We start from the raw sequence: 15,739 nt of genomic DNA on the forward strand, positions 1-15,739 counted from the left end.
CACACATGCAGCTTTCGTCTCTTTCTATGTAATGCTGGACGAGCACCTAAATCACAGAAATGGCAGCACATCAGGGGAATCATTTGAGACTGAATAGCCATAGAAACATGGTGCTGTCACCTGGAAGACCTCTACAAAACAGGCCAGTTCTCCTTCTCTCTCTCTCTCTCTCTCTCTCTCTCTCTCTCTCTCTCTCTCTCTCTCTCTCTCTCAGACACACACATATACACACACACACACACACACACACCTTATTCCTCTCCATGCCCTTTAATACCTCTTTGCCCTTCAGTAGCAATCTGCATAGAAATGTGTGCATTCTATCATTCAGTGACTAGACATTACACCCTGGCTAATATGAGAGGTCCTCGAACGACTGAAAATGAACCCTTGAAAATACCAGACGTTTGCATTATGCCACTGCGATTGCATCTCTTACAGGGAAAGACTTGATTATGTCATTTGCCATGTCCACGTCATGCTGGTTTTTATATCTTTGCCAGGAAATCTACCTCTGACAGGTCATTAGTCATCCCTCCCTCCCTGCACGCACATAAAACATCAATTCCACTCAATATCCCGCAAACCCCTGTGCTTCTCAACAAACGCCAGAACAAAGAAGACGCTATGTAAACTGCTGCCGCGCTCTGATTAGCTCTCATTCCAGAGCACTGCAGAAATAAGGCACTCATTCCCCACCCTGTTTGAGATAACTGCCCCTTTTCAGCAGCGACATCATCCCTCCATACCCATACACGCCTTGTAACACGAGTGCATCTGTTTAGCTATTCTCATCAGCTTCTTATGTAGTGACATTAAGGAAGCCTATTGCTTACAGAACCAATAATCTGTATCGCCTCAGGCCCCCTTACATCCACTAACCTACGACTTCAGCTGCAAAACTAGAGCCACTTTTGCTCTAAAAAAACAAAACAAAAACCACAAGCCCTCCACAGAGCTATAGCCGCTTTCTTGACTGACCTGGGTGGTTGGCTACATCATCTTGACATGTAATTATCTAAAGCCCTTTAATCACTTCCATAAAGATTAATTGCAGGAGACAACAGCGGAGGTCGTGTCTTCAAATCAAAAGACTCCTTGGCAGGTTGACACAGCAGTGTAACAGAGTTCAGACTTAGGTGTTTTATAAGGGTCATCTACTGGAACTGAAGCAGGTTTGAATGCTGTAATTGCATGTTCAGCACAGAGGGTTTTATAGTACAAAGCTGTAACCTCGTTTTTAAAAAGACTTTTTTTTCCTCCTGATCTTATGTGTTCATTTTTTCTTAAAAGTAAAAATCTCACTTACCTTCATCTCTTTTCCTCTTTTCACCATTGGATCGTGGAATACCCAGAATTCCATTGATGGAATAGGATCCCGCAGGGTCGTTGGAGGCGCTAGTTACAGGTGGAGAGGCTGTGCTTGGTACTGAGAAAAAGACAGGAAAAAAAATCAGCAACTCCTATTTGATATACATGTATATATATATTTATAGCACACATGGGAGCTGTAATATTACCAATTGTGTGGCCTGGTGTCGACAGAGATGTCCCATCAGGAGATGGATGGAAAGGCTGCTGGACTTTTGTTCGGATGATCCTGAGCAACACCAGAAAAGCACATGTCACCTCACATATATGACACTTATCTATGCATAGAAATCAGTCATAGCAGTTACTGTGAATAAGCTATCAAATGTAACTCATACACAAGAGGGGATCTGGTCAGTGGTTCTACCTTAAAGGTGAGACTGAAGAAAAGTCTTCATTGCACTTTTGGTCTGAGTGATCTTGCAAACAAAGCATGAAATCACATCAATTCACCTCAATGATCAGCTTCACTGACTCTACCTGGCCCACACTAATCAGCACGCTCTGTCTCTCTCTCTCTCTCCCCCACTGTGAAGGGGGTTTCACTGGGCCGATCACAGCCCTATAGCAGCCCGCTTTGCCTCCCAGATCAAACATCTCCGCAGAACCACCAGCCCCCATGTGCCAGTGCGGATGAGGTTGTATTGATCGGGGCTTGGGGAGAAAAAGTTGGGGATTAGTCACACGGGCAAACAGATGCAAATAGAAAGCTATAAATTATATGTGACAGGAAAGCAATAGTTCCTTATTGCCTTGCACAAGCTTACGCCAGCATTAGATTCCTTTAATCTGAATGGCAACTGGGGAGAGAGGGAGCTGTCACAATAATTTGTAAACTTTAAAACTATTCATCACGTATGCCACGAGAGCCATTTAAAAGTACTAAAAAAAAGAAGGCGGTGTGAGGACCGTAGAGCCTTTTGGATGGTGTTCTTATCGCTCATTTGTGACTATGTAGATTGGAACTCTGAATCAAAAATAGTATGGTTTTTATTTTGGTCATCCGATATCAATGTTATGTAGGTGCCAGAAGCCTTCAGAAAAATTAATCCCACACTGTCACGAATTAAAAACAAAAACAAAAACCAAGAAAACTCCCCTCGAAGGCAAAGCTACCTAACAACAAGCCTTTGCAGAAAGCGCATATTGATGTTTTAATTTTTTCCACTTCTCCCCATAACAGTTATTCGACCCCTTGTGTGTGCTACATAAATTCAAAGACTTTATTTGGTATCCATGTTCTTGATATTGAATAAGCAATTTGGGAGAATGAATTAATGACCTGGCTGTTGCTGAAAATCCCCTGAAGAGATATTAAAATTGCTTTACTCCTGAATCAATAATATTGAACGCCATTGATGACCCTTTTTTTTATGTCTAGCACCCAAGGTAGCGTTACTTGTTGGTTGTGGTGGCCCTGACGAACAGTACAACACTATCTCTGTAGCATTTAATAATGCATGCACAGGGGAGAGGTGTTTAAATCAAGCATCCCCTTTGTCACAAGTCCTGAGGTCAAACTGTCTGCCACAGAAACCCACAACTGGCCCCACTCACTCACAACCATCCAGCTGGAAAAGACTCTGGCTATGGCCTTGTTTTTTCTTTTTTCTACATAACTACTTAACTGGGAAAACCCCTTTTTCAAGTACAAACATTTCTTGAAATGGATTAAGCTATTATTATAGTGACTTTTAAGAACTGCTGCATCTAAGTTTGCAACTGACCGAATCACTGAGAATGTTTTCATTGTTAAAATTTCATTGTTATGTTAAAATATTTAGCCGTAGCTAAATCAAAGCAAATGCTCATAGAGTTTCATTTATATGTGTTTTTGGAGCAAGACACTGAACTCTTACATGAGTTCTATTGAAAAATATATTCAGCATTAAGCCATAATAGAAATTCAAAGTAGCTCTCATATTTGGCTGATAGAATTACACCGCTTTGTGTTCGCATTTTAATTTCCCACATAAACAAAGACACATAAGTCTCCCCCCTCTCACACACACAGCTTCCTTCCAAAATAGAAAGCTTTAATTGGAATTGAAAAACTTTATAGGGCTCTTTTAATGATATTAATGTACATTTTGAATTTATCACATACATGTGTCTGAGCCTCCTTAAATGGGGCTTTTTAAGCAGCCACGAAGCATGAAATGAATTTTCTTCAGCCTTTTCTCTATTTAAAAGATGTCTTGTGTGGAGCTGTCCATGCTCTCCCATCAGCTCATTAAAATGTAATGCTGATGCTGGCTCTATGGAACAGTGCCTCTTAACCAAAGTTCATCACCAGGGATCTCTGGTGGTGGTGGTGGTGGTGGGAGGGGGACAGGGTAAGGAAGGGTGAGGTGATAGTGGGGATGTCCTGGGTCTTGCTGTGACTGCCGTTTTCAAAATACAGGCTATAACTATATGCTGTTAAAAAATACTTTGAAGAGATGAAAGCAATTATAGGGACAATTGTGAATGAACTGAAAATGTTATATATATATATATATATATATATATATATATATATATATATATATATATATATATATTTCCGAAATATTATCTTGCTGAAAAACCCGCGTTGCTTTCTCTGTGCAATAGCTCCAGCACATTAGATGTGCTAAAGAAAATTGGCCTTCTTTATAGCGCCACGGGATCTGGTCACCGAATATTGATCGGTTTTCATCTCGACAGATTCACTCAGTCCTGGATGTACTGCTGATTGTTGAGGGAGTTTGGCCTGAAAGATTGAATTGCACCTCTGAGACCGCAGGCAGCCTCGGCGTGCCGGGCAGCAAGAAGTTGGTCAAACAATATTCTGCAGTGGGTGGCGCGTTTAGCCCAGACATACAGTGATAAATGATTTTCAATTTGCGCCCTGCCGGCCCTCTTCATTAAAGTGTTTACATCCGGCAGCCCGTCGTTTACCTAAACTACATTCACAAAGGAAAAAAAAAATCCAAATTGTGTATTTATTTTGAAGTTACTCTATAATTTCCATTTCCCCCTACCTGTTAATGGATGAGACGCTGGGAACAGTGTCATTGTCGCAGACGCCCTCTGCCAGAAGTCTGTCTCTGATCTCCCAGGCAAACATGGTTGGGTTTTGTCTCTTGTAGTCTGCTATTTTTTCCACAACCTTTGGCGTGGCTACTTTGGGTTTAGACCCACCAATTACCCCTGGTTTGATGCTGCCAGTCTCGTAGTATCTGCAAAACAAAAACCTGCAATAATTACATCAATACGAGCAATAAACGGACTGTTAACCTTAAGAGTGGGCAAATCCAGTTATGTTTTGTTTAACACGAAAGTGTGAAACATTTAACTTCTTTAAAAAAGAAAAAAGAAAAAACCCCAATCAGTTTTAATCGTTACCTTTAAATAAAAATAAAATAATAATTACTAGCAGGAAACCGCACGCTGTGCAAACATATAGTTCTGTTGTCAAATCCTTTTAGCGGACACTAAACTAACAAGTCATCTGACCCCTCCCAAACTAACAGACTGCTAATTATAACGGTTACTCAAAGGCAGTTTTCATTTATATTTCAAGATTATTAAAAGCAGAGCTGAGTTTAGTAGGCTATGTTCAATTCTCTCTTCCCACATTATTTTACATCTGCGTTACTTACTCTCCTGCTAGGAAAACCTGCCTGGCTGAATGCAGGGCTGAGAGTTTTCACCTACCTGCCCAGGATCTTGCTGACGCAGCCGTGGCTGACCCGCAGCTGCCTGGAGATGTCGCAGGGCCGGACGCCCTGGTGGGCCAGCTCCACTATCCGCTGTCTCACCACGTCCGGGAGGGGTCTGCCGTTCACAAACACCCCGCCGAGCTGGTTCACACCTCCGTGCCCTACGTGGGATACAACAGCAACACCACAAACAGACGTAACATTACATAAGGTCGTAATAGACAGGAAGGTCCAGGCAGGTAAGTATTTAAAAAAAATTATATCAGGCAGAAAAAAATCACGGAGCAAAGGCGTGTGTAATATAAGTGAGTAGGCTGACCTACATGCATTTATTATTATCGAGAACCCTCTAATGGTGCAATTTAAAATATATATTTTTTTCATTAAAAAAGTATGTAGCTTCTATTTTAATTTTATGAAATTACAATACCATATTTCTCTTTGTTTCTCAAACAGCTTCACCAAAGCGACTAAATAATAATATGTTTTCAGAATAATCGCAAAAATTGTATGATTGTTTCAGCTGCTGGAGATTTAAAAGTGGACATAGTGACAGCAGCGCAAAGCAATATGTAAGATATTAAATATTTATTTAATTTGGTCACATATTTTCACAAAATAAAAACTGACTAAAATAATTTTTATTATTATTTTGATAAATGTTGCTTGATGTATTTTTTTTTATATGTATACATATTTTATTCAAATTAAGTTACAAAAATCAATCTCAAACATCGTGAATTAAAATACTTTCAATAAATAAATAAATATCGATGTGACACTCACCTACTCAACCACAAAATTATTTAGAATATGCATGTGTTTATTTCTAATATTTTAAATATTATTGTAAATAATCTCTCTTATTGTGACATCTTCCTCCTTAAATTGGACCTGTAAGCCTCCTCCACAACGGAAATGCATCTCCCGAAATGAATTTAAAAAATAATATAAATATATTTTTGACACTCCATGAAAGTTTCACACAGTCGAAACAAAGACTTGATATTTTCTTAGCACCTCACGGCTCCTGTTGGCTATTAAGTTACGAGCTCCTTCATTCCCTTCATGCAAATTTAAATAATTGAACAAGCCTTGATTACTCACATTACATATTATTTTAGTAAACGGAGAGATTATCAATAATTCACACACATTCGCCAAATTACGAGTAAAGCACACTGTGCGTTGACTACAAAGTGCTGCACACAGAGCTTGTTGTTAGCTGGATAATTTGAGTAATAGATGTGTAATGTGTCCTGACTTATTAGGCCTACACACACGCGCGCGCTGCGCGGGAAGCTACGTGGGGATGCACGTGTAAATTACAAAGTACCTGCCAACGCATGTTCTTTGTTTACTAGTGGTTAAAAAGTTGAATTTGTGCACATTGCTGCTGTGAGCGGAGCAGCTTGGCTGTGACAATTTCAGAACATTTCGCGAGGTTCAAATTCGCGCACACGAAAGATATAAGGTCTGAAATTCGTATTAAATATAATATTTATTCCACTGCCAGTCTTATGATTCCTTTTGAGGCTCTGTTCGTCCGTTTATCAGATGGTAATTTTGTCTTTTTAAATGCACGAAGATGCCGGTTACGTCCCAAATTGCTATACAGGCTGCTGCGAGCCGCCTTTGTGCTGTGCAGAAATATTATATATTCCCGTTATTATTTTATCCGCATGCATGCAAAAGCTGCAGTGGCAAAGAAACTCGGGTTGTGCTACTTACGGTGCATCGCTGTAAAGGGGTCTGCTTTGCAGTGAATATCCATTGGATAGCAAAGGAAAGACAGATAATCAACTGAAGTCGCCGTTTCGCCTTCCTATCAAGAATGAAAATGTGAAGAAGAAAAAAAGGTGATTCTACTCGATGGAGGGACTAAGTTTGCCCCTCCACCCCCGCTTCAGCAACCGATCTAATGGCAACTTCTTCCCCCTCAAAGTTGCCCTTCTTTTCTTTAACAGTCCCGTCCTGCAGCGGAGGTCTGGCAGGTGCAAAGCATGACCGAAGGATTGTTTCAGAAACACGACCTGTGCTCAGTTTATCGGTATTTTTTCAAAGCCTGGAGTGACCAGAGGTAATTCTCACAGCATGCCAGCGAGCAAACTGGGTCTCTTTTACAGAAACGAAACGTTCAGGTTCCAGTGTGCAGGGCCCGGTATCTCCTTTAGTCCTGGTGGCTTTGATTCACACGTCAAAACGGCGAAGGGAACCTGCGCGTACGCACACACACACAAGCACACACACGTCGGGGTTTCTCTTTCGCGCTGGATGCGTTAGGCTGGATCTTTGGGTTGGAAATGAAGCCTCTCTCTGTGTCTGTGGTTCTAAAAGCTGCAACCCTCCCCTCCCTCCCTCCCCCTCTCCTCTGCAGACCCCCCTTTTGCTTATATGGATGACTTGTCAGACAAAGGCAATAGATGCCAACACTTTGTGATTCGCCAACGCAAAAAACCGGGGGTCCAAATGAGGAGGTCTCTGGGTCTGTCACACCGGCAGGAAGGGGAGGGAGATAAATAAGGAGTTCCGAGTTACAAATATCAGACTTTATTAGACATTATAACGGCAGTGAAGTATATGATCGCATATTGGAAGTTTTAAATCAATGAATTAGAGCTATACATATATATATATTTTAAATGTGTGTTTTCGTCTGATTTTTTTCCTCCCTAAAATAAACGGACTAACAAGCGTATTTCTGGGAATATACTGGACATCCATCCATTCTTCAAAGCTATGAAGTAGCTCTCCTATTTATTAAGCTTTTTTTTTCTTTTCTTTAAAAAAATATTAATATTATAATATTATTGATCTTGCCGCCAGCCCTGGGCCCACTTTAGGCCCATTTTGTTTTTGCCTTTATCCTATTTCTCCCTTTAATCCGATGTAGGAAATGTTGAAACTGGCTATGTAAATGCACATGTATTCACTTTACTACATTCTGCTGATTGTGATGATGATTGCGGTGGTTCAAACTGAACCGGGGTGATGGTTGGAGGTGAAAGTTGCTACGCACGCAGCAGTGCCGCCTAGCTTCTGTAGATGGCGCTGTATAGTTTCTCAAATTTAAAGGTGGCTGTCAAAGTGGTCCAAAAAAAAAAAAAAAAAGTTAAACTTGGGGTGCACTTGAGTGCTTGCAACCTGAGGAGTGAAAAACAGTATTCGAGTAAAATATCTGTCAGTTGTAGACCTGTAGACTCCTGCAAAGGGTTGCAAAGTTATTAATTATTAACTGATAACTTCGCCATCCGAAACTGGAGGATCTTGGACTTCAACAATGATGATGAAGACAAGTGAAGAAGGTGCGTTTTATTTAATCTTGCTAGCATCCTGTTTTACACAGTTAGAATATGTCAATATATATATATCTATATATATATCTATATATCTATATAGATATATATATATCTATATATATATATATATATATACACACACATTATTTTATAAGGCTCTAAATACAATACGAACATTAATTATTAACAAAGACCAAAAAAATAACACTTAGATTTTTTTCACATATAAAAGAGAATATAATTACCAAAATAAAAGTCTAGTATTTCTATGCACCTAAAGCAATAATAATAATAATAATAATAATAATAATAATAATAATAATAATAATAATAATAATAATAATAATAATAACGCATTTTTGAGCACAATTCATATATATATTATACATATACATATGTATCTCCAGGGTCGCTGGTCGCTGATGGGCGGGGTCGTACTGGGGGGGCAGACGGCCACATCTCGCGCTCTGCCTCCTGGTCAGGTTAGAGGATGATTTCTCTTTTTGTTACTGTTTTTGGAGAGAGCTTCTGGTACAATATGTAGCACTATAGGCTGTAATTTCACACCCGGCTGCACATTTCCCTTAAAGCTACATTCTTTTTTTCTCTCTCTCCCCCCTCCTATAAGACCCCCACCCTCACTAACACCACCGCCACCATCACCATCGTCATCCCCCTCCCTCAGTTTTCTACTCACCTTCTCTCACTCTCTCTCGTGGCCTTTTGCACCCCACAGTTGATCCTCCCCATACAAGAATTAGGCAGGAGGTGAAATTATTATTAATAATTTAGAGCAAATGATATCAGTGTGTTTGTCTGTTTACTTTGTTTGGCTCCTATTTGGACCGCAGGTGTGCTACTTTTTGGAGGAGGGGACCGCTCCATTCAGCAGTTACAGCCTGGGATCAGAGAGCTCATAAAAAGTCATTCAGGGTAAAAAATTTATATATATATATATATATATATATATATATATATATATATATCAAAAAGGAGAACTGACATATATAAATACACATATTTACACATATCTTCTCCCCCCCCCCCCCCCCCCCCCCCCCCCAAAGTTTTACTTGTTATAATTAATCCCTGGTACTTTTCATCAAGTGAGCACCAAAACCAGAAACCTGAAACGAGTTGTTTAAAAAATAAAATAAATTAAAGTTTCAAGAAATTAAATCACTGTCTCGTCTCCGCTCTGACATGCAGCAGCGGCATTTAAGACGATGCGACTGCTTGTCAAGAGTTTGGAAAATGTTTTTGGAGCCTGTGTGCACCCATTAGGAGAGGTGTAATGTATTGACAGAGAGCAATTTATCTTTTGCCCCGCTTCCTAATGGCCTGTGCAGAGGAGAGAGGAAAGGTGGCATGGAGGAGGAGGAGGAGAAGGAGGTGGAGAGGGAAGAAGGAGCACCGACGGTCCAGCAGCTCCACCCGCCGAACATCAACTCACACTTTCAGGCAACTGTGGGGAGGATGATCGAGGCGTCTGAGTGGTGGTTAAGAAGTTTTATTTCTGTAGAGGTGTCATATCAGTTTTCCCCCCTTTTTTCTTCCTGTGCAGGCTGCTGGCTGGCTCCCTCGCGTTATTCCAACGTCACCAATCGATCTGAGTTTCCCTGCAGAGGGGAGCTGACACCACTCGTTGTAAGTTGAATATTAATCCTTTTAGATTTAAGGGAGGGGTTCGTCATCAGATTTAAGTTGATTTAGATGAATTTGCTGCAGAATGGAGGCTCATTTAGGCTCTTTTTGCACATCGTGTAAACCTAATATTAATGTCCACATTTTTATTTGGAAAAGATGCTCTGTACGATTGAATAAAAATAGTAACAGTAATAACAGCCTTGTTATTTTGATATAGGTTTCACAAAAAAAAACCCAAAAAACAAAACAAAACAAAAAAACAACCCACTCTTAAATATGTACAAAGACGTAATGTCGTTGTTTTATAAGCAGGGGATCTGAGAAGTTCAGGTCAGCCTCTCCACGGTCTCCCACTTACATATAATACAGTAAAACTTACAAAATAGCTCTCCACACCGTACTGTATATTAGATTTCGTCACTCTGCCCTGTGCTCCTGCAACCAGGCTACCATACTCTGGGCTACAAATCCTGTGAACAGATGGCGCATCAATTTGATTCCATCTTCTACACCGTGAAAGATTGATTTTGCACTTGCTTTTAATTTTGCCGATAATTAATTGGATCATTACAACTGTTTTCCATTGATCCCCTAGTTGAAACGTAAAACTAAAACGCGATCTCTGTTTCGTTTCTCTGATTTTATTTCAATATATTTATGCATTTGCTCTGCTGAAGAGCATCCTACATTGTTTCTGGCGCTGTCAGCTGAGAGTCTGTTCCCTCAAAGATGCAGCAGATTAATATTTCAGAGTTATAAAGTCATTATAAGCTCAGAGTGTGGCCTCATTGAATAACAACACAGACATGGAAACACACGTCCGGTCCTCTCTGTCTCTTAACGAAAAAAAAATAGTTTTATTTTTTTTAATGTTTTATTTTATGACAGTGGCATTATAATAGCTCCTATGGTGCTCACGTGATGTTATAGTATATCAATAATTAAATAATTCTAATCTAAACAATCAGTTCTTAAGCTCTTGTTAATGCAACCGATCAGTTTTAAAAATATATTTAACATGTTAATATAGTAAGTGCAAGTTAAAAAACGAACCTTTTGCAATATGTAACTTTGCAGATATTAAATCCACACTGCACATAACAATAAGAATAAACAGTAATAATTAAGCAATCTAAAGAGGCTTTTACCTCGATTTTTACGGATGTCAGCAATTTAGTCCATTCACACTTAACTGGAATCAATTACTCTTTAATAATATCGTTTATCCACTTAGGAATAAGGTTGAACTTGATATCTGAGCGTCTTCTGAATAGATTTACAGGTAAGTAAATTAAGCCATTGCACATTTTTGTCATTAACATTTGTTAAAGAATAATCTGTCAGCCTTTGATCGACATTTTGACGCCACTCTGTAGGCCCCACACATCAGATTTTAGTTGTTGCTTTGTGTGCGCACTTAGAGTGAGTGCGTCAGTTCACTTCAGCCAATTTAACCGCTTACTGTCTTTGATGGCAAATCATGAAAAATTAAGAATAGGCGTAAAAGTCAATGCCATAGTTTACAGCTGCCAGGGTCATATTTCAGAAGATAAAACCCACACAGGAAGAACTTTATCTGCTCTGAGGATCCGTACTGTAACTGTAAATGTCCTTACAGCGACCTTAAAAAACAAAACAAAGAAAACAAAACAGCGTAAAAACAAAAAACTGTTACCTTCATCCGTTTTGTTGTTAACTGCAATTAAAGCCTTTCCATGTCTGCTGTGTTTTCAGGTTGGCTGTTCATCTGATGATCTGTCCCGTCATTAGTCCTCAACAGCAGCCCTCCACCCCCTCAACGCACACACACACACACACATAATGAGTGGTTCCAGTCATTTTGTATTGTATTAAAGATCCAAATGCAAGTGAGATCAGGTTACATTACTTTGATTAGAAAACACTTTGTTAAATTACTTTTCATAGCCTGAGCACAAAGGCAGTCAGACAGTCGAGTTTCTGAGCTTTTCCATGCCTCAGGTAGAGCAAATCATTAAGAAAAATTAACATCTCATTTGCATTTAAACATGAAAGAAAAAAATTGCATTATTATTATTATTATTATTATTATTATTATTATTATTATTATTATTATTATTATTATTATTACTATTATTATTATTGTTTAGCAGGGTTATATGTTATAGCTATCATTCTTTGAGACCCTAAATTGGGGAATAAAGATAAAGAACTGGCTCTTCATTCATTATGCAGATTTGGAAGTTACTGTTAAATATGCCCTGCAGTGTCGGATTAAAAATAGGACTGTATCTTGTCATTTTCAAAAGTATTCTCCATGTTGCATTTATTGCACTGGGAACAAGGGCTAAATCCTTCCTCTTCCCCATCAAACTTTCCACATGAATAGTTAAATGTGTGCCCCTCTGGTTTTAACTTCACAAAGACTGGCGAGGCTTTGCAGCAAAGCTGGTAAGGGCATCAGGAATGAAAGTCAGGAGTGTTCTGGATAACTGTAAAGGAAATCATATGTATCTTTACTGTTTGTTCAATAAAAGTTAATTGCCACTAATGTCCAGCTATGATCATTTCCCAAGCATTCTCTTTTATCATTTTACATGAATGAAAATAAAAGTATCCTCATCATCATCAACCACCACTAACAGTGACTATCAGAGCTGCACACAAGCATGTCTTTCAGTGGATAAAGGCAGCACACATTAGCCAGCCTCCCATAAGGCCCAGGGTTCATCACTATGGGAGAAGCAGGAGCTCGTCTCTCTCTATCTTTTCCTCTCTCTTTTCCTCTATGTGTGTGTGTGTGTGTGTGTGTGTGTGTGTGTGTGTGTGTGTGTGTGTGTGTGTGTGTGTGCGTGCGTGTGTGTGTGTGTGTGTGTGTGTGTGTGTGTGTGTGTACAACAGAGATCAGCCCGAGGCGGCTCAGAGGTGTCCCGCCAGCTGCCTCTGTCCCATCCAGACAGCCAACAGCTTCCAATCACATGTCAGCAATATGGGAAACAGAGCTTCTGTCCAGTGGGCCGCTGACATGTGTTAGCCTATGGCATGTGAATGCATAATATAGCAGTCACCTCCTGGTGGCAGACTTAAAACTCAAAAGGTTGTATTTTTTGTCCAGCTCAGACAATTTGATTTTCTTAATTTTTCACACATTGTCTTGTTGTTTCTGTTCCTTCTCTGTCTTTGTCCTCGCTAGTTATCTTCAGCGTAATAATCATGATTATATGAGCAATGATAGCTGCGCCCGTGTGACTTGCTGATTAGTTTGTGTGTCTGTGGGTGCAGGAGAAGCTGTGTATACACATATATTCCTCTCCCCAGAAATCTACGGATGAGCAGCTCCCACATAAGCTCCTGATCACTTCTGTAAATGCTTCCTGTCACCTTCAGTGGTGTAATGATCATGAAAATTGTGACCTTGATCTATGGAAAGCCATAATGTGACTGAATGGCCTCCTCCCACATACTTTCTCACCGGCTCTGAGCTCAGAGGTACGCTAAAGGACGGCTCTGAGGAAGATTGTTTAGCGGTAATAAAAAGCCAGTAGTTTGGCTTGTAATGGTTCGGGCATTCCTCCTCTTCACAGCCATTTGGCTAAATCTTCAGTGATGGAGGCCTGTGTGAATTTAGATGAGAATCTGGGAGATGTTGACGCTTGTCCTCAGGCACCGAAGAGATTTTATTGTCTGCTGGTCCAACATGATCAAGCACACAACTGTGTTTAGGGGACAAAAGAGTGCAGCAATGATGTTGTGTCCTGTAGTTATCATTTAGGGGTCTGATTTTAAAATCTTTTTGTAATGTAATCATGCACAAAATGTTGTTGGCTGCTGTTGTCTTTTGGCTTATTATTATTGTTTACTTGTAGACTGAAAGATGAGAGCTGCAATCTGTGACTATGACTATAAAAACATTTCTAAAATGTATTTTCTGTGGTTTAAATAAAGTAGGAGTTTACATGAATTTTAATGGGCGACAGTCGGATGTGTTAGGCACGAGGACAACTTTTCCTGCGTTTGTTTTTCATTATTGTTTTGCTCCAAGTGAAGACAGAAAAAGAAAAAGAAAAACCTCTGGCGTGATGCTGCTCAAATTCTCATTTAGTCTGGAAAATCTGGTTTGCGCAACATTGTTTATGATCACACCCTTGCCAGCTTTTCATATTTAAACGAGCAAAGGTTTAATTACCAAATGATGACAGTGTCATATGGTGCCATGATGGCACAGGGTGTCTAATGAATGCAGAGGAGCCAGGGATGCGTATGCGACACTGAGTGACAGTGGGATGCACAGATCAAAACAGGAAAAAAAGAAGGGGGAGAGACAGTAAAACATCTGTAATTTGCAATTCACTAATGTTCAATGGTTGCTCATGGATTAAGAATTTTAAACTATTGTCTGCCAGATGGAAGAGAAGAGGGAGGGAGGGATAGGGGAGGAGGGTGCTTCTAAGCAGCATATTTACATCTGTATATCAACCCTAGATTTAGTAATCAGACAGAGGAAAAACCAACTGCCTCCAAAAACACTCTCGGGGCATCACATCTATTACCTATTTTCCAGCAGCGTAAACATTAGAGAATGATTCTACCATTTTTTCAGAGGTGTATTTAAATTTGCCAGGACAGCTTGCAGACTGTGGGGAGTTTTGTGCACAACTTGCTCTATCTATCTCGATATAATCACGAGACAGTTTGTAGTGCTGGACTCGGGTCTGCTCACACATCAGAGTTAATTTCACTGGGATGTTGATGTGCTCTGAAATATTGCACTGAAGTAATATCAGTTAGTGGGCCGCCAAAAGATGTACATGCTTAACCAGGCATGAAACCTTGCTGAATTACATCGTATTTATACTTATCTCAGATCAACGCTTTTGTCATTAAAATTTGGTCTGGTTGCCCGTGTGGTTTATGGATCTGTTTAATGATGCACTGTGTAATAGTGTTACAATGTATAGCCGCATGATGTACTGGCACATTTCACTCAGAGGCTTCAATAAATAACCACAGCAACCTTCAAGTTTCATCTCGCTTCAGAGGCTTCCTCTTTTTCCACAATCCTCGTTGTTGCTGTGGAGTCTGTTTACATCACTGTGCTCTTATACGTCATCTGGGGTATAGAGGAAGTACTCAGATTCTTTACTTAAAGTTATCAATTTTGCAAGTTAAGGTCATTATATTTAATTCATTACAGAAAATTGGTTAAAATGCAGTAAATCATACCATATCTCTGCAATCATGCAGAATTATTCCATACTTTTATGTATACATTACTGTGCAAAAGTCTTGAATCACCCTGCATTTCTTTATATTTTCCTTCCAAGCAACTCTTTTTCAACTTTTTAAAGTGGTTTTGAGCAGTAGTTCTCAAGGCTTTCTGAAGGTCTTTCAACGTTTTTTGGGGGCACTGCCTGCTTTTCCACCAATCTTCAGTCCAGTTCTTACAAAAGAATTTTTTTTTTTTTTTTTAAGGCCTGTCAGTAAACACATTCATTTGTCTTGCCAAAGATAACACGCAATTCTACAGGATCTCAGAGAACTGGTCTTTCAGCTGATCCATCGGTTGTTCCCTGAAGCCTCCTCAGAAATTGTCTCAGTGGAAGGATAGACGTTAGGAAGCCATTCTTAAGGAGGGAGAGAGAACAAGCTGAGGGGTGTCATATTACACAAGAAGTAGATAACGAATCAGTGACAACAGATCTAATGGAGTGATGAATCCGAGCTAGAAGTTTTTGGTTCAAATCCATGTCAATAAAC

General features: G+C 39.7%; 2 protein-coding genes across 5 annotated transcripts in view; one reads left to right on the forward strand and one right to left on the reverse strand.

The window, feature by feature from the left end:
* The window catches only part of pax2b (paired box 2b), a 29,696-nt gene extending 22,350 nt beyond the window's left edge, over positions 1-7,346 (reverse strand). For 2 of the 4 annotated variants that reach the window (XM_004561221.3, XM_004561223.4), the window contains exons 1-5: positions 6,789-7,346; positions 5,053-5,218; positions 4,377-4,574; positions 1,521-1,600; positions 1,310-1,429 (exon numbers count right to left, since the gene is read on the reverse strand). In XM_004561221.3, the coding sequence (XP_004561278.1) occupies positions 1,310-1,429; positions 1,521-1,600; positions 4,377-4,574; positions 5,053-5,218; positions 6,789-6,831 (607 nt within the window). In that variant the 5' untranslated portion in view covers positions 6,832-7,346. Of the gene's footprint in view, positions 1-1,309; positions 1,430-1,520; positions 1,601-4,376; positions 4,590-5,052; positions 5,219-6,788 lie in introns of all 4 variants that reach the window. The other 2 variants (XM_004561219.3, XM_076887574.1) reach the window with 1 other exon arrangement.
* Positions 7,347-8,191: 845 nt separating this feature from the next.
* On the forward strand, positions 8,192-12,505 carry LOC143419971 (uncharacterized). The gene is made up of 5 exons (XM_076887837.1): positions 8,192-8,362; positions 8,764-8,838; positions 9,208-9,289; positions 9,706-10,003; positions 11,738-12,505. Exons 1-5 carry the CDS (start codon positions 8,338-8,340, stop codon positions 11,771-11,773), a joined length of 516 nt encoding a protein of 171 aa, XP_076743952.1. The 5' UTR covers positions 8,192-8,337; the 3' UTR covers positions 11,774-12,505.
* The last annotated feature ends 3,234 nt before the right edge of the window (positions 12,506-15,739 follow it).

This window comes from Maylandia zebra, linkage group LG8 (assembly GCF_041146795.1).
Source record: "Maylandia zebra isolate NMK-2024a linkage group LG8, Mzebra_GT3a, whole genome shotgun sequence".
Lineage (NCBI taxonomy): Eukaryota > Metazoa > Chordata > Actinopteri > Cichliformes > Cichlidae > Maylandia > Maylandia zebra.